Raw genomic sequence first — 24,055 nt, 5'->3', positions numbered from 1 at the left:
CCATTACACTTAACAGACTCCGCACTGGCGTGACAGACAGGCGACTGGATCTGCTCTGGGCTATGGGACATCCAGAGACGCTGGAGACCCAATAACATGTCACAAACATTTAAAAGATCAGATATATCCTATTAGCTTGTGAGTCTTTTCTCTGGCTGTAGTGTTTGGAAACACAGCAGTGTGTCTCTTGTCATGTATGATTGGTTTTTGCAGTCAGAAAGTATGCAGGGTGCAAATTTGCAGATTTTGTGACCACAAACACCTAAGTCACAATGTACCATAAGTCCATTATGAGTTGTTTTTTTATAGTTGCTGAAATTATTGGTAATATTTAACCTTTAGATGTGAGAACTGCTTGTGCCACAGCTTTCAGGGGTTGAGGAAAGTTTCTCTGAGTCTTGTGTCAAGACTCAACCAGGGTGTGTTTATTTAGTTGGTAAATGTCCCCCAGTCCCAAATTAATAATTCATTTTTTGACACCCACAGGATGCATGTATGGATCCCCTGATGTCAGGGCTACTATTGCACTAGGATGGGCACCATAATGCCAAGTATGGCAACAATAAGCCATGGATGCCCTTCATAATACGTGGGGCTCTGGCATTGGTTTATCTGGCTGTCAAACTGACAGTCTGAAACTTCTTATAATACATTTAAAGAAAACATTACCAACAATGGCATTCCAATTTCAGGTTTATCATAGTGAAAGTGGAATGTAGCTCAGCCCCTACCAAAAAGTTTCAAATATGTCTTTAATTCAGTTTCATAGTTTAAATGTACATCTCCCCATGGCTTATTGTTCTTCTCTTGAACTGTGTAAAAACATTGATTCAATTGTGGCCCTCGTAATTACCAGTGGTTGACTTTAATTAAAGCACTCCATCCATCACTTTTTTGTTTTCCTGAATAAGGGGCAGTAAGTATGATCGGTTTGCCCCACAGTCTGTTGTGGCACAGCGAGCAAAAAACACAATGGACTGAATACAGACCCTAGTAAATGCATCTGGCTGACATTAATTCGAGAATTCATCCCATTAGTTTTGGCTCATTGCCAGAATCTCTAGCAGCAAGGGGAGTGAAGTCTCTGCTACTTTTGTGCACAACCCTCTCATTCAAGAACCATCAAGGGACTGATGGCGACTGATAATTTGAGCAGGTGGAGGGGCAGGTGGGCCACAAACGCACACATACATACACACACCCATTCACATTTACGCTCAAAAACACCCACGCACTCACAAACACGCACACATAGATGTACCATTCATAAGCACATACACACAAGAACACACACAAATACACATACATTCCTACAAGCAAACACGCACGCACCAAACCAAAAAAGAAAAAACACACCGGGCTGCAGCGGTGATCTTGGGTAGCGGGGGGAAGCCTTGGTGCAGCCTCATTGGACTGGGACTGCTGATTCCTCCCCACTCTGTGATGTGGCGTCACTGATGGAAAGTCTGCCCTAGCCCTTGCAGGGTATCATACTGAAGTTCCCAGGTGTCCGTCTATTTATGCCATGCCCCCTCGTCGTGAGAGGGAGGACCACCAAGCGCTTTGCCAAGCCAAGGAGGTAAAGCTTGGCAAAGGTTAGCCCAGGCAGCCAGGTGCCTGCGTATTCAGGGCATGTGCAGCCCCTGGCTGCCTGGCCTGGATGTGAACAGTGACTTTTCCTCAGCCTGACAGACACTCTGCGTTAGCAAAGGTGGCGGCCCCTCAGCCCTTAAGGACGAGCCAGGCTTGATGGCTCTACAGCAATGTATAGCGGGAGCATCATTCAGGGTCTATGCTACATTCATGCAGCACTACGGTGCATCTGTTGTACAGAAATCATACAGAAGTGCCCACGGCACCATTGCAGGAATGGGCCACAAAGGCCAGTCAACAAGCAGTAGTAAGTAGGCACATTCCCCCACTTTGTTTAGGGTTAAGAATGTATGTATGTATGCATGTATGTAGGGAACTTATAAAGCACTGAGCTATCCATAAACAGCATTGCGTGTCACAGTGCAGGCAGGGATGCAGTCAGGCAGGGATGGAGATTGTGGAGGAATGGATATAGAGGCATGAGGGAGATGGGAGAAGAGATAAGTGGAGTGAAAGGTAAGGGAGGGCAATCTAGAGTATGGTTGGTGATGGAAAGGGGGAGGGGTGGGAGTATGCAGGGCCAGTTGTAAGAATAGACACGCCTTACTCTTGCTTGCAGCTTTGGTCAGCCGTGAGGGGAATGGCTCAGCAGCAGCCTTGGCAGACTTTGTAGCGGACTCGCTAATTCCTCGCACAATCCAGGCTACACACCGCCGTGAGGGGAACGGCCTACAACTCCCAGCACCCTCAGCGCTCGCGCATGCCAGTGACGCTACGCGGCAGCGCCGGGCCAGGATAAAGCCCGCCAGGTCTCCCCGCAGCGCGGGACGCGCGCGGGCAGCGCCCGGGCCAAGGGCGGGCCCGTCCTTGCCTGTCCCTGACTGAACCTGACTGGGCTGGGCCATCCCCCTAACATTCTTACATGTGTCCCAGCGTTTAAGGTAGAACTGTGGTCCTACGCTGTTTAGGATATACGGCAAGTGCTTATTGTGCATGCTATTGAGATCTGTGGTGTCCTCTATGTGATTTTAAAGGTTTATTGTGATTTTTCTTTGCTTGTTTGTTTCTTCGTATTGTTGATACCGCTGTGAGACCACATTCCCACTGGTGCACTCCCAGCATATGATGGCGGGCAAGGGGAAGCGTACAGGAGGGGGTGGGTCTGTGTCTGGTACCCTTGACCATTTTATTACCAGAGCAGCTTCGGTGTTGGAGCATGAATTGGCTATCACTGAGCGCCGTTTATCCTCAGAGCTAATTCAAGCGAAACGTTCATCTTTGGGAACACTAGCTTTAGCGAAATCCCCTAAGAATTTAGCAGTGCAGGTTTTGGGTGATCAAGCGCAGCAGGGCAATACCGGGGATAGTAATATCACATCACCTGCTCGAAATGATTCGATTGATGCCCCGGGAGAAGTTGTCCCTATATTTGGTAGCGCTCCTAACATCTTTAAACCTGTCCCTTCCTACCCTCAGACAAGAGCTAGTAGAAAAGTCACTAAACCTGCTATTCTTAAGAGGAAAAGAGATGGGATTACTCAGGGAGGGAGACAGCCAAAGCACCCTAATATTGCGACAAATTTACTATTGGTGACAGGTGAAGCTCAAGCTGTTGATAACTCACTCTTGGGTGAGACTATCAATAGATCTTCGGACCTGCCTCAATATAGCGATCTGATTTCTCAGATCGAGCAAATGGTCCGTTCCTTATTACTGCCACTCCTGAAAAGGGTAAAAGTGGTTAATGAAAAGGTTGAACGACTTGAGCAAACTATTTTAGATAACTTTTGTTCATTGAAAAATGTTATCAAATTAGTCACTAAGGACAGTGATAATCCTATTAGGGTTAACCCCACTCTTTCTGTCCCGCCATCTTCTCCCCCTGCTCCTGACGTGTCATCTAAAGCAAATTCTAGGGTTGCACCCCCCAGATCTCTGCCCAAAGATAATGCCACTAATCAAGGTGGCACTCAGGATAGGGTTAGCATTAGGGGTCTATCTGGCTCTAACACCGTAAGCAAGGGTATGCAAAAAGGGGTGAATAAGGATTCTGGGGATAGAATTAATAAACCTTCTAATACCCACATTCATCTCCCCCCAGATTCCACTCCTTATGTTGACGTTTTGACTAGTGTCCCTGAACTCAAAGATGGCTCAGTGGAATCCTACCAACAACTCAAAAATAAAATTATTTTCTGGCTAAGCAAGAATAGACCGATCCCGACCTTCATGGACGGGAAGATCCTTTTTGCCAGAAGAGTTAGTTGGGTGGGTCCTAGACCTAAAGATGTCCCAGGGGATTCCATCATTATTAACTTTGAGGATGGACGCGTGGTGCGTTTTATTTGTGATCATTCATCCACATGTGATCGCTCAGAAATAAGGGTACATGATTTGCGGTACTTTTATAATTTTAATTCTAATATATCTGCAAGATTTGTTCATGACCATGCAAGATGGGGAATCAACCCAATGCCCGCTATATACTCCCCCGATCTTACCAACAACGCATGTTATCCGGTAGCCTTAGCTTGACCGGTATTAGAGGGGTTGCCTTCCACTACGTCCCCTATACCAAATAGCTCTACAGGAGGGCCCAAGGGTAGAAGAGAGGTAGATACAGTAGCATACAAGTCTTGTACTAAGACTACATGTAAAATCTTGAGTTGGAATATTGTGGGCATTAGATCCAAAAGCCAAAACGAGATATGGGCAGGATATGTCATATCACACGATATCATTGCTTTACAAGAGACCTGGGATACAACGAATAGCTTTTTCCTGGATGGTTATGTCCATTTTTATATCCCAGCCACACCTAGCTTGGCGGGCAGAGCGAGGGGGGGCCTTGTACTCCTGGTCTCATTGAATTTAAAAGGATCTGCTAAACAGTTAGAATCTGGTTCCCGACACTGCCTAGTCGTAGAACTAGCGGTTGCAAATTCTCCAACCCTGCTTCTTATTAATTTTTATAATTCTCCAGACAGTGTCAGTCTAATCCAGCACCTAGAATCTTTGGGGGAGGTTCTGGATAAATTAAGAGCGTCACATAATAGCTTCGAGGTTATCTTGATGGGTGACTTTAATATTCATCCATGCAGTCTGGGTTGTATTGTGGATGATGAAGAGGGATTTCCCTATTCATCTCCCACACACTTTGAACACACTAAACAAGGTGAGGCTTTGGAGTGCCTTTGGCTTCCTCAAACCTCTTTGAATCCGGTTGCTGCACGAAAGGGCAGAGGTCCTTTACATTTAAAGGTATAGATTCAGGATCAATCATCGATTACATATTTGTTTCGATTTCGTCTTTGGTTTTAAATTACAGGGTAGAAGACTCTGTATTTAGCGACCATAACCCCGTGATAGTTGAGGCTGTTCCGGGAGGGTCACTGGCTTTTAAAGATATAAGAATTTCAGGAACCATAGACCTTGTCTTAAAAGACCAGGGTAGGAGACTGAAATGGGCTAAAGTGACTCCGATCACTTTCCTACAAGAGGTTTTGTCCAAGGTTGAACCGGAGGTGGGCATTTGTTTAGACCACGCTAATGCCAACTCAAGGATAGTTGAGGCCTTTAATACTATTTGCCTACAAGTAGATAAAGCCCTTTTGGTAAAAACTAATTCAGGGGGTCAAATAGGCAAAAAATGGTTTGACACTAATTGTACTAAGGCTCACTCTGCTCTCTTAAGGGCATTAAAGGAAACACCGAGAAACAGACCATTGATTGCATCCTTGAGGAAACAATATAAACAGGTCATCACAGCTCGTAAAAATGAGATTAAGGAAGATGCTTGGAATAACTTACAGTCAAAGGAAACCCTCCGGGACAGTTCAAAATTCTGGGGAGTGATTAATCATCCATATTTTTCCGGTAGTGAGATCCAGGCTATGGAATGTAGTATTCCTGACGAGCAGTGGTTAGCTCATTTCGAAAAGATTTATAGCTCATATTTACCTGGGCATCCAGAAGGGTCTTCACCTCTTAAACAGGTTGGTTTGGTTTCGGTCTTTAGGGAGGAGGATGTGGAAAAAGCCATTCATGAGACATCCAAAAATAAGGCTCCGGGACCAGATGGTGTCCCTGCAGACCTATATAAGTCTGCCCCTAAATTCTGGGCCAAAATACTAACAAATGTTTTCAATGCCGCCAGAGACAAGAATATCCCTGACTCCTGGGCTAAGTCTATCATTATCCCAATTTTTTAAAAAGGTCAGAGGGGTGATCCGGCCTGTTATAGGCCTATTTCCTTAATTGACTCTGCTGTTAAAATCTTAGGCAGAGTCATCTTGGGTAGGTAGACCACATGGCTTGAGGGCAGTAGCATACTATCAAATGCTCAATATGGTTTTAGGGCTAACAGGAGCACGCTGTATCAATGTTTAAACCTTCATTTACTTATTTGTAAATATACCATCGCAAAGGAGGGGTCCTTGTATATGGCCTTTATGGACCTCTCCTCAGCTTTTGACCTGGTTAACAGGTCAAAGCTGTGGAGAATCCTATTGGACATGGGGGTTGATCCCCCTTTGGTTGGCTTCTTGGCGGACCTTCATCACGGCTTATTAGCATCGGTGAGGGTTACCCAAGGAGAAAGGTGTACCAGCTGTTTTAGGTCAGAGAGGGGCGTTAGGCAGGGGTGCATATTGGCACCCCTCCTTTTTACACTGTATATAAATGCTTTGGACCCTGCTTTGGCCAATTCATTGGCGGACGTTCCGCGTGCAGGAGAAACTAAGATCTCCTATACGCGGACGACGCCGTACTCTTGGCACGTTCAGGTGTGGCCCTTGACAGATTACTGGCCTCCTTTGGTGATTTCATGACATCCCTAGATCTTAAAATTAACACCCAAAAGTCTCAGGTCATGATCACCGGTCAGGCCAGTAGGAAAAGGAAATCCAAATCCTTTTATTGCCTTGGTCACGAGGTAAAAAGGGTCCCCATTTTTACTTATTTAGGGGTTATTTTTGACGAGAAAGGGGTCCGCAACATAAACAAAAAGGCAATTCTGTGGCAAGATCGGCCGCAGCAATACTTGGATTTGCCAAACGGTTGGGAGCTCGCCCCTTTGAGGCTATTTGGAAAGTTTATAAAGCCAAATCTTTGGCCATAGCCGCCTATGGTTCTGCCATTTGGGGCTACACTAACACCGATATTATTCAGAGGGTGGAGAACATGTTTTTAAGAACTTTGCTGTCCGTCCCTCAGTCCACACCCACTTTTACAATACATTCAGAGTTGGGTGTGGGGTATGTTGCAGACCTAATTAAAGTGGCACCCGTCATTTGTTGGTTAAAAACCTGGCTTAACCAGGAAATTTCTTTAACCCACTTGATTCTTAAGGATTGTCTTGCCTTGGACAGAGCCCATAGAATCCCCTGGCTGGCATATGTTAAAAAGATGCTGGCAATAGTGGGTAGACCAGAGTTATTTAATTCCCCTGATTGTATTAACAAGAAGGATGTTATGGGGATTAAGACCGCTCTTGTTATTCGACTTACGGCTGAGAGGGAGGACCTGGAACTAAAAAAGCCATTAGTTAGAAAGAACTATGCGCTTATAACTGTTCCTGGCCTTGAGCCCTACCTGACCTTTGTAACCAGTCCATTTCACAGGTCTCTCCTAATCAAATTCCGCTTAAATTTGATACATTTTGTGCTTGGTTTTTATCCCACATGGGCTACCCCTGAAAATGCAACCCCATGTGATTGTGATAATTTTTCTACTCAGGACACATTACATTTTATTATGTTCTGCGAGCACTATGTACAGATTAGGGAAAAATACCTGTTACCTGTTCTTAAAGGGGCTGGTTTTTTACAAGTACGGCCAGCTCTCTTGTTCCTGCAACTTTCACCTAGCATCACTATTGCCTTTTATGTAGCAAGTTTTTTAGTTGCGGCTGTCCGCATAAACAAGAAGCGTGTCAGTGCACGGCCAAGACCCAATATGATAGATTTGGTATGAAGGGTTAGTGGTTTCTATTTATGGAGTTTCAATTCCTGTTAGATTTTTTAGTGAATTTACATTATTGTATTTTATTTATTTCTCTTTTAACTTTGAATTGAACTTATGAAATATGTTCACTTCAATCCTTTTTAATCTTGACAATGTCATTATTATTGTAACTAATGAACTTTTTGCCCTGTATTTTATGTGATTATCTGTTTGTAATGTCTTTTTTTGATTCTTATTAATCGAATAAAAGTACTTGACTGACTGACATGGGTCACAGAACCTTCTTCCTAGGTCCTTAGGTTTCCAGGAGACAATGTGTTCATTTCTAGGTCATAAGCTTTTTTCTCAAGTGGTTGGGGTCGGGGGCTTCAGACTGCTTAGTAGATTTCAAAAGGGAAGACATTTCACATCCTTTGCATAACAGCAAGGGTCCCACATTTTGTCATGTTATCCTAAAGTTATAGTTAGGCTGTTGTACAGTATTTTAAGGGCATACTGTTTTTGAGTTTAGATACCTGAGAATAGTGGAATAGTGTTATGGGGCCCTAATGATGGCATTATTATCTGTAGTTTGTATTCTCATAAGGGTTCTTTCTGCAGTGGGGCAAGGTTTCTGCTCCCTGCAATCTGTGCTGTGCAGCAATGATGTTTCTGGTACACTTCCAGTGTCCCCAGCCAAAGCAACATATTTCTGGTGGGGTTATAAAAATGCATGGCTCATGCCAACGAATATCTCTAAGCTGGCCGCATAAACATTTCTGTTGGGACACACCAAGGATCTAGCTGGGGCACAGGATGGATGACTCCTGGCATGTCCTGTTAGAACAGTGAAGAATTTGAAAGAGTTCATTAATTAGACCATTAGGAATGTCTCAAACCGGCCCTTCGGTAGATGGATAAATGGATCAGGCGCCCCCATACTATAAATAAGCCTTGAGAGCGGGAGAGAATACTTCCCTTAGAAATCATCAATCCAGTAAGCATGACCAAGAGGGCTATTGAAATTAAAATTGCAGCCCTGCTGATGATTCCATTTGTACGGTGTCCATTCTATACACCTCTTTAAGGTGACCGGATTTCCTAGACTGGCTGTTGAAACTTGGCCTCTGCTGTTAGCCACATACCAAGACTATCATTTACAGAATGTACATGTAGTGGTCCAAGTGGGCGCCATACATATCTCAGAAACATGAGCATGTTTCAGAGCATACACCAGTGGTCCTTCCGCAGGTGGGAAGGTTCTAAACCCTTGTAGAGCAGGTCGACACTTGCATATCTTAAAAAAAAAAGTGATGAGAGACCTGAAAACTATCAGTTGTCAGCAAAACCAAGGAGTACATGCCAAACACACTGATGGCATTAATGTAGAATCTTGCATCACATTTAGAGTTTGTAATATGTTTGTAATATGTCCCAAGTATGAGGTCAATTGAACAAGAATTCACACAAAAAGAGGCAAGAGGTTTGTGTCCACCAACCACCCTGACTCAATTCATTATCAAGCACCTGAAGGTTGATGAAAGGGAAATCCTATGCAAACGTTTACAAGACTATCTTGTAAAAGGACCCCTTATTATGGGATAGAAGTGCCCTCACCCACTATTAGTCAGTCATTCGTAGAAAAAGGCGGGATGATTCATACACCATGGAACTACCTTACTCCTAGGGGCATATTTGCAAAGAAATGACGCAGGGCAGTGCGGAAAACAAATTAGCAGAGCTGTGCTGCGTCATTTCAAAAACGCTCGGATGATCTGTATTCACAAGAATACAGAGCACCCCTGTGGTTTCCCTTGCACTGGTGCTGAAATAAAGTTGCCTAGAACCAACACAGACACCCGTGCGCCGTGGTGAAAGGGTGTCTGTGTTGCAGGGATGTTTGCTTATTTGCAGGAAAGGATACCTTCCAGCACATAAACAATCATTAAAGGCGATTTGCTCCAGAATTGCTGCAGAATACAGCACACATAGAAAGACCAAAACAAGGAGAAATAAAAGTATTTCTCCTTGTTGCTCCAATCTAACACCTGCTTTTCAGTGGCTTTAGTTTTTGGCTCTGCCTTATATGTATATATCCTTGTAAATCTGGTGCAGAGTCAAAAAGCAATTGGTGTTGCTGTGGAATGCCCACAGCAACACCTGTTGCACGCCCCTTTCATGCAGCTACATGCGTGAAAGAGTACGACATTTACAAAGTGGCGTTAAGCCACGCAAAGTGGCTTAACGCCGCTTTGTAAATATGGAGTTGGACATTGCGCCACCAGAGAGTCCTAAAACGTGACGCTACAGTGGTGCAGTGCTCTTGTAAATATGCCCTCTAGTGTGAGCATAGTGACAAAATGAATTTTTCCCTGTGAAAATAGAAGCAATATTCGTCTAATACACCAGTTCCTTTGTTAAAAGATGGGTTCTTACTCATCACATTCACAGGAATGTTGGCCAGTTTACATTCATCATAGTCTCACAATTGGTTAGAAAACGTTCTTTTGTGAAATGTGAATACACTGCAAATCATGATGCAATGCACACAAAACGTGAGGTATTTCGTTGGAACACACACAAAAATTAAAGATAATAGCAACATTTTTTTATCCAAATGAATGTAAACTGGCCAACATTCCTGTGGATTTGACGAGTAGGAACCTATTGTCTAACAAAGAACCTGGTGAATTTGATTAATACTGGTTCTATTTTCACATGGAAAAACTCCTTTCGTCAATATACTCGAACTAGGAGTAAGGTACTTGCTTGGTGTATGAATCATCACTCTTCCTTTTTCTATGAACGACTGACGAACTGACATTGACAGTGACTCAGACATAGGGATCATATAGTTCTGATGAAGGCCATCGACCCTGAGTCGCGTATGATGATTGGCCAAAACATGTTGACTAGAATTTGAGAGATGGGAGGTGATTAAGTCCATTGACCATCTATTGAGGTACTTTTTTATCCTGTCTGGAGAACCATTGAATAAAAGATTAAAATTTATGGTGATTCCCCAAGGACGTTTTAAGCATATATCTATAAAATCTTTGAACCCACCATAAATTATTCAAAACCCAAAAAAGATTTTGCTCCACCCATGTTAAGGGCAACACAGGGAGTGTCGAAGCAGCCCGATGATGAAGTGTGCCACGAATAGTGGGTGAGGCCATTTCTATCCCATAATAAGGGATTCTTTAGAAGATAGTCTTGTAAACATTTGCATTGGATTTCCCTATTGCCGATTAAACAAGACGAGACGCATATATCCCTTATTCAAGTGAAAATCTGAAATTACCTTGCGGTGGGGCCATGTTAATGCAAAGAGGACACAAACAACGGAGGATTTGTTTTAGAAATCGATGATGAATCTCCCCACTAGTTGTTCCAATATTAATTTACAAGAAGAATTAAGCATCCCCTACATAATTGATTGGATAAACGTAGCACCCATTCTCCTGTGGCACTCAGTATGGTGTAGAGACACAGTGTCACTTACCCAACAAATAATACAGGACTGCCTATCCCTCGAAAACAAAGAGAACATCCTTTGGTTAAAATATGTGAAAGATACCTTATACACTCTTGATCTAGGGAGCTTATTTGTATACCCAGAAAAATGTGGTGCCGTCTCAAAAAAAGCACTAAAGACCCGTTTCATAACCATTCCTAACGAAGGGAGATTGAATGTATATCGTAACAAACCTACCATTAGAGAATATATTGAAGGTCCATTGCAGGTTGAGGGGATATCCCCCTATCTGGAATTTGTAACAATCCCACGGCACACATTTATTCTGCTAAGGTTTCGGCTTAATTTCATCCCTTGCATGTTGGGCCACCCTGCTGGTATCTTTTCCTCAAATGATCTCCTGTCTTGCCCATGTGATGACACTTCACGGCAGTCTGATTTGCACATTTTCTTTTTCTGTAAATGTTATTGTAACCAACGGAAAAGGTTTTTAATCCTGCGCTTTTATGTAAGCATAATTTCAGACAATTTCGTCTGGTCCCTATACTTTTTACGTATGTTGCTTGACCCCCTAACCTTTTACAGTGTTGCCTCCTTTTTATGTACATGTCTGAAAAACAGGACATCATTTATTGATTGACATTGATGAATTGCTTCTTTTTAATATTTCTAATTGTGATGTATACTTGCACTTTTATGATTAATTTTGTATTATTCGAATAAAGTAATTTTGATGAGGGTTGATGCCCTTGCTGATCATACATGGGTGAGTGCAGAGTACCACTGTTGCTTGCTTGTAAACTGAGGTATAATCATGAATCATAAAGTATCTGGGATTCACTGAATAAACATTTATATGTAATGTAATGTAACAATGGAGACTTTCTGAACAGTCACAACTGACACTGTATCATTCAGGATTTTCTATATTTAGTTTGTGCTTGCTGGCAAAAAACAAACAAAATGAAAAGGATCACAAGAGCTCAAGAACCACAAAGATTTTGAGGTGTTCTTTCAATTGATGTGTTTCATCTTTATTGGTGTCTGCTGTCTCTGCTACCACACAAATCCTCTCCTGCACAAGGTTGGCGCTCAAAGGTCTTGACTGGCCCGGCTCTTTTTCAATCCTCCGCGGGCCCCCCACCCAACACACGTGTTCACGTACCACAAGGCTATCATTGCTGTGTGCTGAAAGTACAACTTATTTTTGAGCAGTTGGAAGAGAGGTTCAATATCTAAAAATGTTTCTTTTCAGACCTATAAGAAGAATAGAGTATGCAGTTCCTCAGAAACAAAGGGAGGGAGAGAGTGTGTCGGGAAAAGACTATGTGTAGAGGAAGGGGAATTCCTCTAGGCGGAACTAGGGTCCTCACACACCCAGCAAGCTAGGTGTCATGCTTCATCATATGGACCTGCTCCTCGTCGGGACGGCGCTGCAATCCCCGACGGGCACCCTAAAAGGGGCTCTTTGGCGGAGATCTTTTGTTCCTGGCCGTATGATGTGGTGTGTGTGAGAGGCCTAGTGGTGTGGGTGTGGATGTGAGTGAGTGATTAAAACAAGTTGGATAGTCCAAAAACAAGACTTTATTTAGGAAAGGCTATCCACTTGATTAAAAAACAGGAAACAGAGTGGCAGCTGACTGACGTTAGGGTTCAGCTAAGCTATGCTCTTCTGTAGTGGTCAACATGTTTCATGCCTAGTGGTCTAGTGATCCATGGCAATTCTTCAGGACCTATTTATCAAATAGCTATCCACACACTGTGGGGAGTACAAAAGTTACCTGCCACGTGTATTATGAACAATAGTCTCACCATATGCAAGGGGGAACCTATGTTGGTGTATATCCCTGCTTCTATCCGTATTCGTTGCGCCACCCGTAACACCAGACTTCTGGTGTAGTCAAGGTTGTTACTGGGACAGGCCGTTTAACCTACCCTCGCGCCACACGAACCGGGATCCTTCCCGGTTCGTGTGGTTCCCAGTAACAACCTTGACTACACCAGAAGTCTGGTGTTACGGGTGGCGCAACGAATACGGATAGAAGCAGGGATATACACCAACATAGGTTCCCCCTTGCATATGGTGAGACTATTGTTCATAATACACGTGGCAGGTAAATTTTGTACTCCCCACAGTGTGTGGATAGCTATTTGATAAATAGGTCCTGAAGAATTGCCATGGATCACTAGACCACTAGGCATGAAACATGTTGACCACTACAGAAGAGCATAGCTTAGCTGAACCCTAACGTCAGTCAGCTGCCACTCTGTTTCCTGTTTTTTAATCAAGTGGATAGCCTTTCCTAAATAAAGTCTTGTTTTTGGACTATCCAACTTGTTTTAATCACTCACTCACATCCACACCCACACCACTAGGCCTCTCACACACACCACATCATACGGCCAGGAACAAAAGATCTCCGCCAAAGAGCCCCTTTTAGGGTGCCCGTCGGGGATTGCAGCGCCGTCCCGACGAGGAGCAGGTCCATATGATGAAGCATGACACCTAGCTTGCTGGGTGTGTGAGGACCCTAGTTCCGCCTAGAGGAATTCCCCTTCCTCTACACATAGTCTTTTCCCGACACACTCTCTCCCTCCCTTTGTTTCTGAGGAACTGCATACTCTATTCTTCTTACTGATTATTTGGGCCTGTATGCTGGACCTCCCCTAAAAGCCCATTTGTCCCCCTTGTTTGATAATATTCTTTTCAGACCTACTCATCGATATGCAAACTGCTGCAGGCCACTGACAAGAGATTCTGTACCTTGAAGAAATCAATTGTGACTGTAGTCAAACTACCCCCTGCCACCAATACACAAAACCATAGTAAGTGCTTTGTGCATGTAGATATGAGGATGTGGGCCTTAAGGCAGCCACATGAAGGTCCTGGAAACTTCCTTGTAAAGGCCCCACCACTGGCTCATGAAGACAGACCTCATTAAACAGAGATGGAGATATTTATTGTCTTCAGTACTACACAAGCAGAGTAAAAATATCTCCTTTGGAACTTCCAATGGGGCATATCAGTAAGGGCCGGCGATAATTATCGCTAAGCGCACTTAGTGCTAGGATAATTATCGCCGGCTATCGTGGAATTTTATCGCTGAGATAGCGTGCTATCAGCAGCGCTTATCTCAAAAGCAATAAAATTCCTCGCGCTAACAGCCAAAATTGAGATTATCGCTGGAAATCCAGCGATAATCTCACACATTTTGGCTTTAGCTTGCTGATAAGGCAGGGCATACTTAGCCATTATATCCACCTTACATTGGATATAATGGCTAAGTCAGGGTGAAAGCAGGCGTAAGGAAAGTAGCGTTAACTGTGGTTAGCGCTACTTTTCTTATCGCTATGCCTGTTAGCGTTTCCCTTGATAATTGGAGAAATGTCGGATAGCAACATTTCTCCAGTTATTTTGGGACGGAACGCCCACTTTGCATCTCATTAGAGATGCAAAGGTGGGCGTTATGGGAAAGGGAGCTATGACTCCCATCCAACCTTGGTGTACGTCGGTGTGCAGGGACAGAAGACAGCTTCAGACTTTTTCTCAATGAATAATCACAAATAATTTATTTGTAATCAGATTTTCAATTCCTCTAATAAGTGACCATAAAGAAAGAGGAAAAAAGATATCCGTCTTATAACAAGTGGATTAGATCCTCAGGCACTTGTGCCATGCAATAAGGCAGACAGGATATTCGTGGCATTGTGATGGGGTACTGGGCCACCAAGCTCTCCCTCAGGCCCCTTGTATTCTCTTTTTCGGCTTTCCTTTCCCTACTTCCTACTAACAATTGATCCTTCTCACAAAAAATGACTTCTGACTTTCTTTCTTCTTCTTCTTTCTTTTCCCTGTCTCATTTTCTCAAGGTTTTCCTTCCTCTATTCATTCCGCCATGTTTTCCGTATGATGCAGCTCCTCTGCTTATCAGGACCTCTGATGTTATTTTAATCCTTTTCTTTATTTTCCTTCTTTCTTACCTGCAATCCTGCCTTCTGTTTTTACATCCTGTTACTTGCCTTGCACTGTCCTTGGAACATAAATGGCAGCTGGTATCCTCCTCATGGCTAGAGGAACCATCAGTCACGGGCGTCAGTCGAACCTCTGCTGCGATTCTCCTGCTCCTCAGCCTTTCCCAGGCTCTGCAGTCAGATTCCTTCTTTCTTTCTCTATTCACCTGGAAGGTGTCCTTCCTTTGGTGTCACCATGGCTCTCCTTCCTCTCAGGATGTTTATCCTTCATGGTTTACCAAGTGGATGTTTAGACTTCTCTTTGGCCTCACCACCTGCTTTTTCACATGCCTTCCACTTCCTGCATCCTGTTTTTTATGTTTTCCTCTCTCAGCACTAGTTTACAATTTATCAGAGCAAATTACAACAGTCAGGGCAGTTTTTAGGTCTCGCCTACGCAGCGTGGATGCGCTACATAGGAGGACCTGTAGCAGTTGTTCTGCTCTTTTTGGAAGCACATACTCGCGCTTGTGGCGGCATCCACCTTGCGGGAGCGTGCAGGGGCACGCCACAAGCACGAGTATGTGCTTCCAAAAAGAGCACGCACGCGCGTGTCTCTGTCCTCGCCCACACATTTTTGCTTGTGCTCCTTTTTCTTACTGTAGATGCAAACACGGCTTCTGCTGGATCCGTGAAGTGCTTTGAAATTATTTCATTCTAAGTGGGCTTATTTCCTACCTTTTCTTTCCCAAACAAGGTTTGACTAACTCTAGACTTTCTAGTGCTTCAAAAGAGTTGCAAGAGTACCTATCGGTACTGTATTAAATACATACATAGTGCAATGATCAAAATAGAGCTGCCAAAAAATACAGTTCCGGGTTTCCAACGAGGTTTGCATTGGACGTGCATGTATTTTTATGTTTAGAATTGTAGTGTGTTTCTTGCGAGATTGTCATCTGTAAATGTAGTTTGTGTGACAGATGGCAAAACTGCTGAGCCATGTTATGCTGACACCTTGCAGTTGGTTCAGCCAACACGGGCGAGGTTCCTGTAGTAACATGGCTTGCAAAATAACATCCATCTGCCCAGAGGCATTTAAACAATGTTTACAATAACATGTTTTTTGGGCACATGTAACATTGCTGCGTTGTCCTATTGCTTAATCATTACAATAAATGAAAGATTTCACCTTCCCAATGCTTAAGCAACGCAAGCCTTTGGGACGTGCAGTTAAAGGCTTGAGAAAGAGTCTGGTGACAGTTATTTCAAGTTTTTATCTGTGGCTGTTTTCAGTTAGCGCTCGGCCTTGCTGTGCGGTGCTGGTTTTAGTTCAAAGTAATCTGCTGAAACCCTGTGCCTGATATGCAGCTTCATCAAGTCTATTTGTTCACACATGAATTCACTATATTTCTGTACTTTTCTTTTTAAGTTCCCTACATTTTCAGCGAGTGGGAATAGGGCGACCGTATAGCCGTTAACAAAACTTGCTCCAGTGCTATTCTTAGAGCATAGAGTCCATGCACAGCACTGCTGCGTGCCCCCACCTCATTTCTCTCGTGTACCCATGGACCTCACATTTAATTCCATGTTCTAATCCGAAACTTTACGAAACGGTCTGGTGCAAACCCTTTTTTTAAAGTTCGTTTTCTGGATAATTCTGGTTTTGGTCAAGTACGTACGTACGAATTTTAAGTAACCGTGCGTGCTATTTTTATTTTAGCTGCTGCACTCTTCGGCGGGCAGGTTGGCGCTGCAGTTGTTTAGAGTCCATCTCCCCCAAGCAGATGAATATATAGTAATAGCTTCATTAAGTGCACCCCGTAAAAAGCACAATCATCGCGTGATCTCTCCACCTAGGTGGAAAACTAAGCAGACCTTCGGTCACATGGATCTTGACCCCAGCGAGCTCAATGTGTTTCCCAGTCTGTGGAACTCCTCATCTATGTGCAACAAAAGGTCTCATCGCTGATCATTTTTGTTGGACTTGGCCCTTTTCCCTGAATTTTTTTCGTTTTTTTTACTTCCCCCAAGATGGATGCCACAGGCCCCTGCTACTGCAGAGTGGTCTTCATTAGTAGCACCCTAGCTGCCAGGAGCTGGCTGGAACCCCACAACAATGTTGCAACACCAGCCCGCCTTTTTTGTCCCATAGGTAGAATGGGGAAGCTCCTGGAATGTGCTGGAACCTTCTAGAAGGGAGGTGTGGTTTTACTTTTGCCGCCTTGACTAGAGGTCACCTGCCCTAGGGATACATAAGTGAGGGGGGGAACTTTTTCTAGTTAGTTGGCCAGTGGGGTAAAGCAGAGCTGGAGAATCCACGCAGGAGTGTAGGCGGTAGGGCCTAGCCAGGGACTTATGCCTCTGAGAGTGACAGGATTTAGGTGCTGCCTCTTAAGTGAGTGAGGGATCCTGTGAAACCCACTGATCTTGCCCAGCAGTAGGAGGACCCAGGGAACCTCTGCCCAGCCTGACTAGGAAGGATCTAGTCGCCAACTCATTCCCTACCCCCCAGGAACAGAACCCCCAAGGGCGCCAGAGACATCTGCGCCATTAAGACTTTACAGAACAACTGAATACTGAAACTGAATGCTGTGACTTCGTGTCAAGACTGAACATCGAAACTACATGCCTAACCGATTGTGTTATCGCTGAGGATCAACCAGGTCTGAGCGCTTTGACCCCTGCACTCCCTGACCTGGCCTGGGATCCCCGGCAGCGTGCTCCGTTGAGCGCGGAGCTCCCCAGCTTAATTTGAGCCCCCCCTGTGGCGTGGAGGCTGAAGCGCGCCCACCGCTGCAACCCGGAGACCGGACGAGTGCCCCTCATCGAGGCGAGGCCCGCGGAGAAGCCCGGGGCCCCGTCGCTGCCGTCGCAGCTGCAGAGAGAGATGCGTGAGGCCGTAGCCTGCCCCCGTCGTGGAAGGATCAACTGCGGAGGCCGGAGCTGGGTTAGACGCCTAGAGACGTCGTGATCAAGGTAAGCCGGGAGGCTTGGGAAGGACCCCGGTGCGCCCCCTATCGACCGGGAGCAGTACCGCACCCTGAGACCCTGGATCCCCCTCCGTGGGAGTCCCCCGTTAATCCAGGACTGTGACCCCTCCGAGGGATTGCCCCCCCCGTTCTGCAGACTGTTAAGGAGCGCTGTGCCCCACGAACTGCACCGGAGTGTGAGAGGCTCGCTCCGTAAGAATCGTTGTGCTCCGTAAACTGCTCCGTTCTGAAGTATTCATTGCTATTGATTACGAGTAGCGCTACGTTCTAAATGCTCCGTTCTGAAGTATTCATTGTTATTGATTACGAGTAGCGCTATGTTCTAAATGCTCCATTCTGAAGTATTCATTGCTATTGATTACGAGTAGCGCTACGTTCTAAATGCTCCGTTCTGAAATATTCATTGCTATTAATTACGAGTAGAGCTACGTTCTAAATGCTCCGTTCTGAAGTATTCATTGCTATTGATTACGAGTAGCGCTATGTTCTAAATGCTCCGTTCTGAAGTATTCACTGCTTACTGGTTACGAGTGGTGCTATGTTCTAATGCTCTGCTCTGAAGGTGTTCGTCAGATTGGTCCCGAGGTGTACAAGACCAGCTCACATTCTAACCATTCCACTGGCAACAAAACAGCCCTCATATATATTAGTTCACTCATGCTGAGTACTTCCAATATATCTTCACAGAAGTTTCTATCCGTTGGGGGTCCTTCAAGGCCCCACCTATTCTTTCTCTGCATCACCTCTCTTGGGGATATAGTCTCCCTTTTAGTCTTCTCCTACTACCTTTACTCTGCTGACACACAAATGTTCTGCCTTCCTTCCCCCATACTTCCAGTCACACATTCCTGACTACCTCGCTGCTATTACGCATTGAATTGCCATATTGTCTCCTCTTGAGATCCTCTACTTTTCCTCTACTTATGCACCTACTCCCATCAAAATCTTCCCTGATACATTGACTTCTTCCTTCTTAGCTAGAAGTCTTGGTGTGATTTTAACCCTTGGATACTTATTAAATTGGTAACACTGAAAAGTAATTTTTCCTAATACTTAGTAACTTGGACAATTACAGTTGTCTACAAGTGGGGCAATTGTAATATTCATCCTCCCTATTGGATAAGGTTCTTTAGTTTGCAGCTCAAACCTAATTCAACCTCCACAGGTACAGTCTTCATTCCTATTCATCACATGGTTGAGTGAATTGGGCCTTCAACACATTGTAAATTAATGGATTCAAAGTGTTTCACAACATTCCCCGAGACTGCTAGGACAACATACTGATGAGCTGAGCTACACACTCACCGGAAATGTAGGTTCTGCAAACCAGAACGGGCCACGTGAAATGATGCCGTCACACCAATAAACTAAATAGCAGACATATCAGCCTCCCTTGACACTGGAATCATCTTTCAGTACACATAACAAACATTCCAAATAGAACCCCACATATCTTCAGTGCCAAGAACCCAACCCCACTCCACCAATAAGTATCCTATACAAAGAATAAATGAATGACCTAGATACAGAATCTACACCATCCCCACCCGCTCCTCTAGAATGTCTTTTAAACGCAAGCCCCTACACTCTTCTTCCACAGGCACTACAGATACCTTTCACTTGTTCCACATTTTTCTATCACTTAGTACACTTTTCCTTACTACTTTTACCCTCATGTGACTGCAAAACCTCAGTTAAACTCTATTTGTCCAACCACTTCTCTTCACTTCGATATAATCACCAACCACCACACTTCATTTTCTTTAACTCAAGCATTAATATTTCTCTTAAACCACCTGCTGAACATCCACTGCTTTTTTCAACCTGCTGACTCCATCTTCTTCTATCCCCTGGGTTAGTGCTCATCAGTGTGCCGAACACTCTTCCTCTCAACATCACAAAAGGTAATACACCCGTACTAGCATGTGGTGTAGTAGCAGGTCTCCTACACCTGAATCCAATTCATTCACCAGTGCCTACGGTAACTGATCTTAAAATAGTTGTTGAAATGCTCAAGAACCTCATTGTATCTGGTATGGTGTATATATGTTTTTACATGGATGATAATCTCTGAAACATCTGTGACCCGCTATCTGTCAACCATTTTTCAGGATACCCTTTGCATATTGAAAAAATTATTTCTATATTTAACTATAGACTAAAAAGATAAACCTAAGTTCAGGCAACTTAGAGGTATAGTCCATCATCACCATTGGGAACATGGGAGGCACCCCTTGATAATATAGTGGCGCATGCACTATCCAGAGTCAACTCAGGGCTGAGGCGGAGTCTTCATATCACTGTGCGCAGCACGGTCGTCTTTGCTTTTTCACTAAGCATATGTTGCCAAAATGCTCTAAAGCTTTGACGAGACCAGCCACAAAAAGTATTTTCAAATCCGTTTCTTCATTCTTCATGGTTTGAATGCTCCTTATGAGCCAACTGAAGTATCTTAGAATGCTTTCCTTCATGTGCCGCTAACAGCCAAGACACCTCACCAACCACCATCATTTTTCAGCTCAAGAACTAATGTAATGACACTCACACTGATTAAATACACAGTTTTATTTGACAGAAAAAGAAACACAACTACCAGCATTCACTGACAGGAGCAATTGTCACTGCACTCTGCGCCAATGCACTGTACACCACTTTACTAAACAAGCATTGGCGTAGCCAATAGGTCTCGCCTTTGGGACCTTATAAGTATTTAGTTATGCAGCATAATATCCTTGGTGCAACAACATCAACTGCTGCATGGCTAAACACTTATACGGTCCCAAAGGCGAGACCTATTGGCTATGCCAATGCTTGTTGTGCCTGGACACGTTCTAGCCAGCAAGTGCATTTTGCGGGAATATTACTCAATAACACAAAGCTTCTACAACTGGGGCAACAGTGCTGTAGGGCAGCCGTGTAGGGTGGGTGTAGACCCTGCTCCTCCGAGAGGAAACTTCCCAGTCCGAAATGAGAGATTCAGAACCGTGGTGAACAGGAAGAAATTATAGGATATCAGTCGTGAGGGGGAAGTCGATCAACTGAGGTGGAAGTTAGTCTGTTTTTCGTGGATGTCTTTCTTTCACCATTTGTTGTTATACCACATTTTGGGGTCAGAAGATGCTTCTGTATGATATGTAGCTTTTCATCCAGCAAAATGCATTTGAAAATAAAAAGTGTATTAGATAATCACTTGACGTATTTACAACATATGTATCTGAGCTCTACATCTTGCACTAGAATGGCCAAGAGTGTGCAATGAGGGCCACTTAAAGCAGTGAGAAGACATATACCCGTTTCCAACTGAAGACAGGCAACAAGGCCACGTTTGTTCACGTGCATAAATGCCTAATTATCCATGTAAACTAGAACCCACCAGTCATTGCGCATCAACCATGCCAGCTCCCTCCCTATGGACTAAAACTGAGAACAGGAGTACATTTGTGACAGATATTATAACCTCTTTGTCTCTGAATATATCATGTGCCACCACTGATGGAGACTTAGGGACATGTAAGACATGCAGCTGAGAGTAAGTACTCACCCTGCTCGGTGGTGGGCGCAGCTTCTTGGAGTCGTCCCCGGGGTGCGGATGTTTGTGTATTCTGGTCATTTGCTTCTGGTGGTTTTGGTTTCTGTCTTGGTTGACTGCGATCTGTTTCATTCCAGATTTACCCGGCTTGCTCATCGAGACTCCGCCGGTGCTGCCACCTCCATTGACAGCACCCACGGTGGCGCCGTCCAACTGGTTTTCGATGAGCACCCCTTCTGATCGGTCATCCGGACTATCTGTGAATCAGAGGGAGGGGGGCAATGGTGAGTTGTTTATCAGAAGTTACCCAAGGTCCATTCCAGATTTTTTTTGCTATACCTTATGAGACCTGAAACTCCCACTACCCCATAAGGTACCAAAATCTGACAGTATGCAAGAATTACCACCATCCCAAGATGTTCCTTCCACATTGGATGCATACTAGTAGGGCGACGTGATCGAAAGAGCAACACAAATTAATTCTACAGCTCAAGAACGTGCCATGTCCTAAAGAAAGACTTAACAATACTTGTCTATTTTTAAATGAGAGGCTCCAACATTTGCATTCATAAGAAATTATCTTTAATGTGAACAGCTCTCAAGGGACCTTTTCTTAAACGACAAATAGCGCCTGCGATTCATAGCTCTGGACTAATGTTAAAGTCAATTATTTCTATAGTGCACACCTGTGTGTATGGCTCCATGGTATGCATGTGAGGAAAGGTTTTACGATAAAATGTTGCTTCGTTTTTGGTCTTCTAAATGGCAACTAGTTCATGGTAGAATGCTTGCACATAACCTTTCACATTTACCTTAGCAAATCGCTGGTGGAATCCCGAGACCTTCTATTGGCCAACAAGTTCCTGCGACCTATGGTCTTGTGACAAAGATCCCTCCTTCTTCCAGTCAAAGACCCTAAAAAGCAAGGGTGGCTGCCTTGTGACAGTCTCTTGGAACTGTTTGGGCAAAGATTCTAAACTCCTGTCCTTCCTCCAACGGGTAAGTTGTCAATCGCACCATAGACTCACCCAACGTCCTACAGCAACTCTACACCATTCTTCAGCACACGTTTCTATTTAATTCTGCACTTCTCTACCCCTCTACAAATGACCCAGGCGGACTAGCTCCAGAGATCAGTCTGTCGAAGCTTCCCATCAAGGACCCACAGCTTCTCCTGCGAAGGAACATACTCCCCACATATGTTCACTTCCTTGTTCATAATTCCACCCACTCTGCTCTATGAATATGTAACTGTGGTTCCTTGCCTCTCCTGCAATCCTCATGGGCATCATGTACATATGACTCCTTGCAGGACACAGAAAGAAAGGAGTGAGGGTCAACGGTTAGATCACCGGCATTCTGCTAGGGTCTTCTAGCCTTGTTTATATCCTGGAGAGCCACTACACCCCCATGTGGAACTTCTAAAGAACTCCTTATTGGCTGACACCCCTCCAGTCCCCCCTACCTTCCCCATTTACATCAGCCACTGGTTTACTCCCTCGCAGCCCATTGCACAAAGGGACCCCCCCCCCCCCCGAGGCTGTAGCAAGGCCTCCTGATCAGAAGACCAAAGGCCAGTAGAAATGACCCGAGCCGTCTCCCCAGAACAACGCCTAGCAACAGTATTGGGTGCAGCAAGCTCACCCCCTAGCACGAAAATCACTTTAAGGTACAGTCACTGCTCCCCTCGTCAACTGTCTCCCTTCGGCACTCGGCTTCCTCTCTGTCACTCCCACACTCTCCGTGCGTTCTTCCTCCAACCCTCTGTCGCCTAGCTCTCATACCATCTCTTCAACCCTTTGGCCTTTCAAGCCTCCTTAGAAGAGCAAGGACACAAGGGTCCAGGAACAGCCAGAAACTATGGGGCTGATTTGCTGAACTATTCTGTAAAATAATGTTTTTACACCAAAGTCTTCATGGGTTCAGTGTTAGATGACATTGCACAGTGAAGCGGAAAGCCATTGATAATGTACGCAGAGTGGACATTATGTGGTGAAAACTACAGAAACATCGATAGGAGTTAATACAAACCCATGCCTACTGAATTCATACAAAATAGCATGACTTGGAGTTGTATGGCATGCTACACGCAAATAATGGGCAAGAGTAGGGCTAGCCAACACTGCATGATTTATCAACACGTAATACATGTAGCAATCACCTAAAGTACACATATTACGCAATGTAGCCTTGGGCAGTCGTCTGTGTGAAGATAACTTTAGTCGAGGTTATGACTTGAGAACAAGTCACACAAGATACCACTTGTTAGCCTTTGCATCGTGGCACAATGCTAAATTGTGTTACATGAGAGCAGTGTTATTTGCGTTTGCATTGATGATGACACCCCTCTCGGAAAACCTGTAATAAATATGACAATGCACTAAATTTGACTGTTTGTGCAATGTAACACAGCTGTTTAGGTCAAAGCCTACCAGACAGCACAGCTATCTGGTTTGCTAAAGGCATTTTGGGGACAGTCATAAAGCTTCCCTGGAAATGCATTTCACACACTGCTTACCATTGGCTTTGTGTTCGTAACTAACATTTTCTGGCTTCAATTTGCTGGCTTTA

The 24,055-nt window shown here is 44.4% G+C and overlaps 1 protein-coding gene across 1 annotated transcript in view; it reads right to left on the bottom strand.

The window, feature by feature from the left end:
* Positions 1 to 24,055, bottom strand: part of IGFBP2 (insulin like growth factor binding protein 2) — a 295,532-nt gene that overhangs the window by 30,517 nt on the left and 240,960 nt on the right. The window contains exon 2 of the mRNA XM_085649966.1: positions 21,497 to 21,741. Within this exon, the coding sequence (XP_085506092.1) occupies positions 21,497 to 21,741 (245 nt within the window). The remainder of the gene's footprint in view (positions 1 to 21,496; positions 21,742 to 24,055) is intronic.

This window comes from Triturus cristatus, chromosome 3_2 (assembly GCF_964204655.1).
Source record: "Triturus cristatus chromosome 3_2, aTriCri1.1, whole genome shotgun sequence".
In the NCBI taxonomy this organism is placed as follows: domain Eukaryota; kingdom Metazoa; phylum Chordata; class Amphibia; order Caudata; family Salamandridae; genus Triturus; species Triturus cristatus.
Note: the sequence above shows the minus strand (reverse complement) of the source record. Positions and strands in the feature narration are given on the sequence as shown.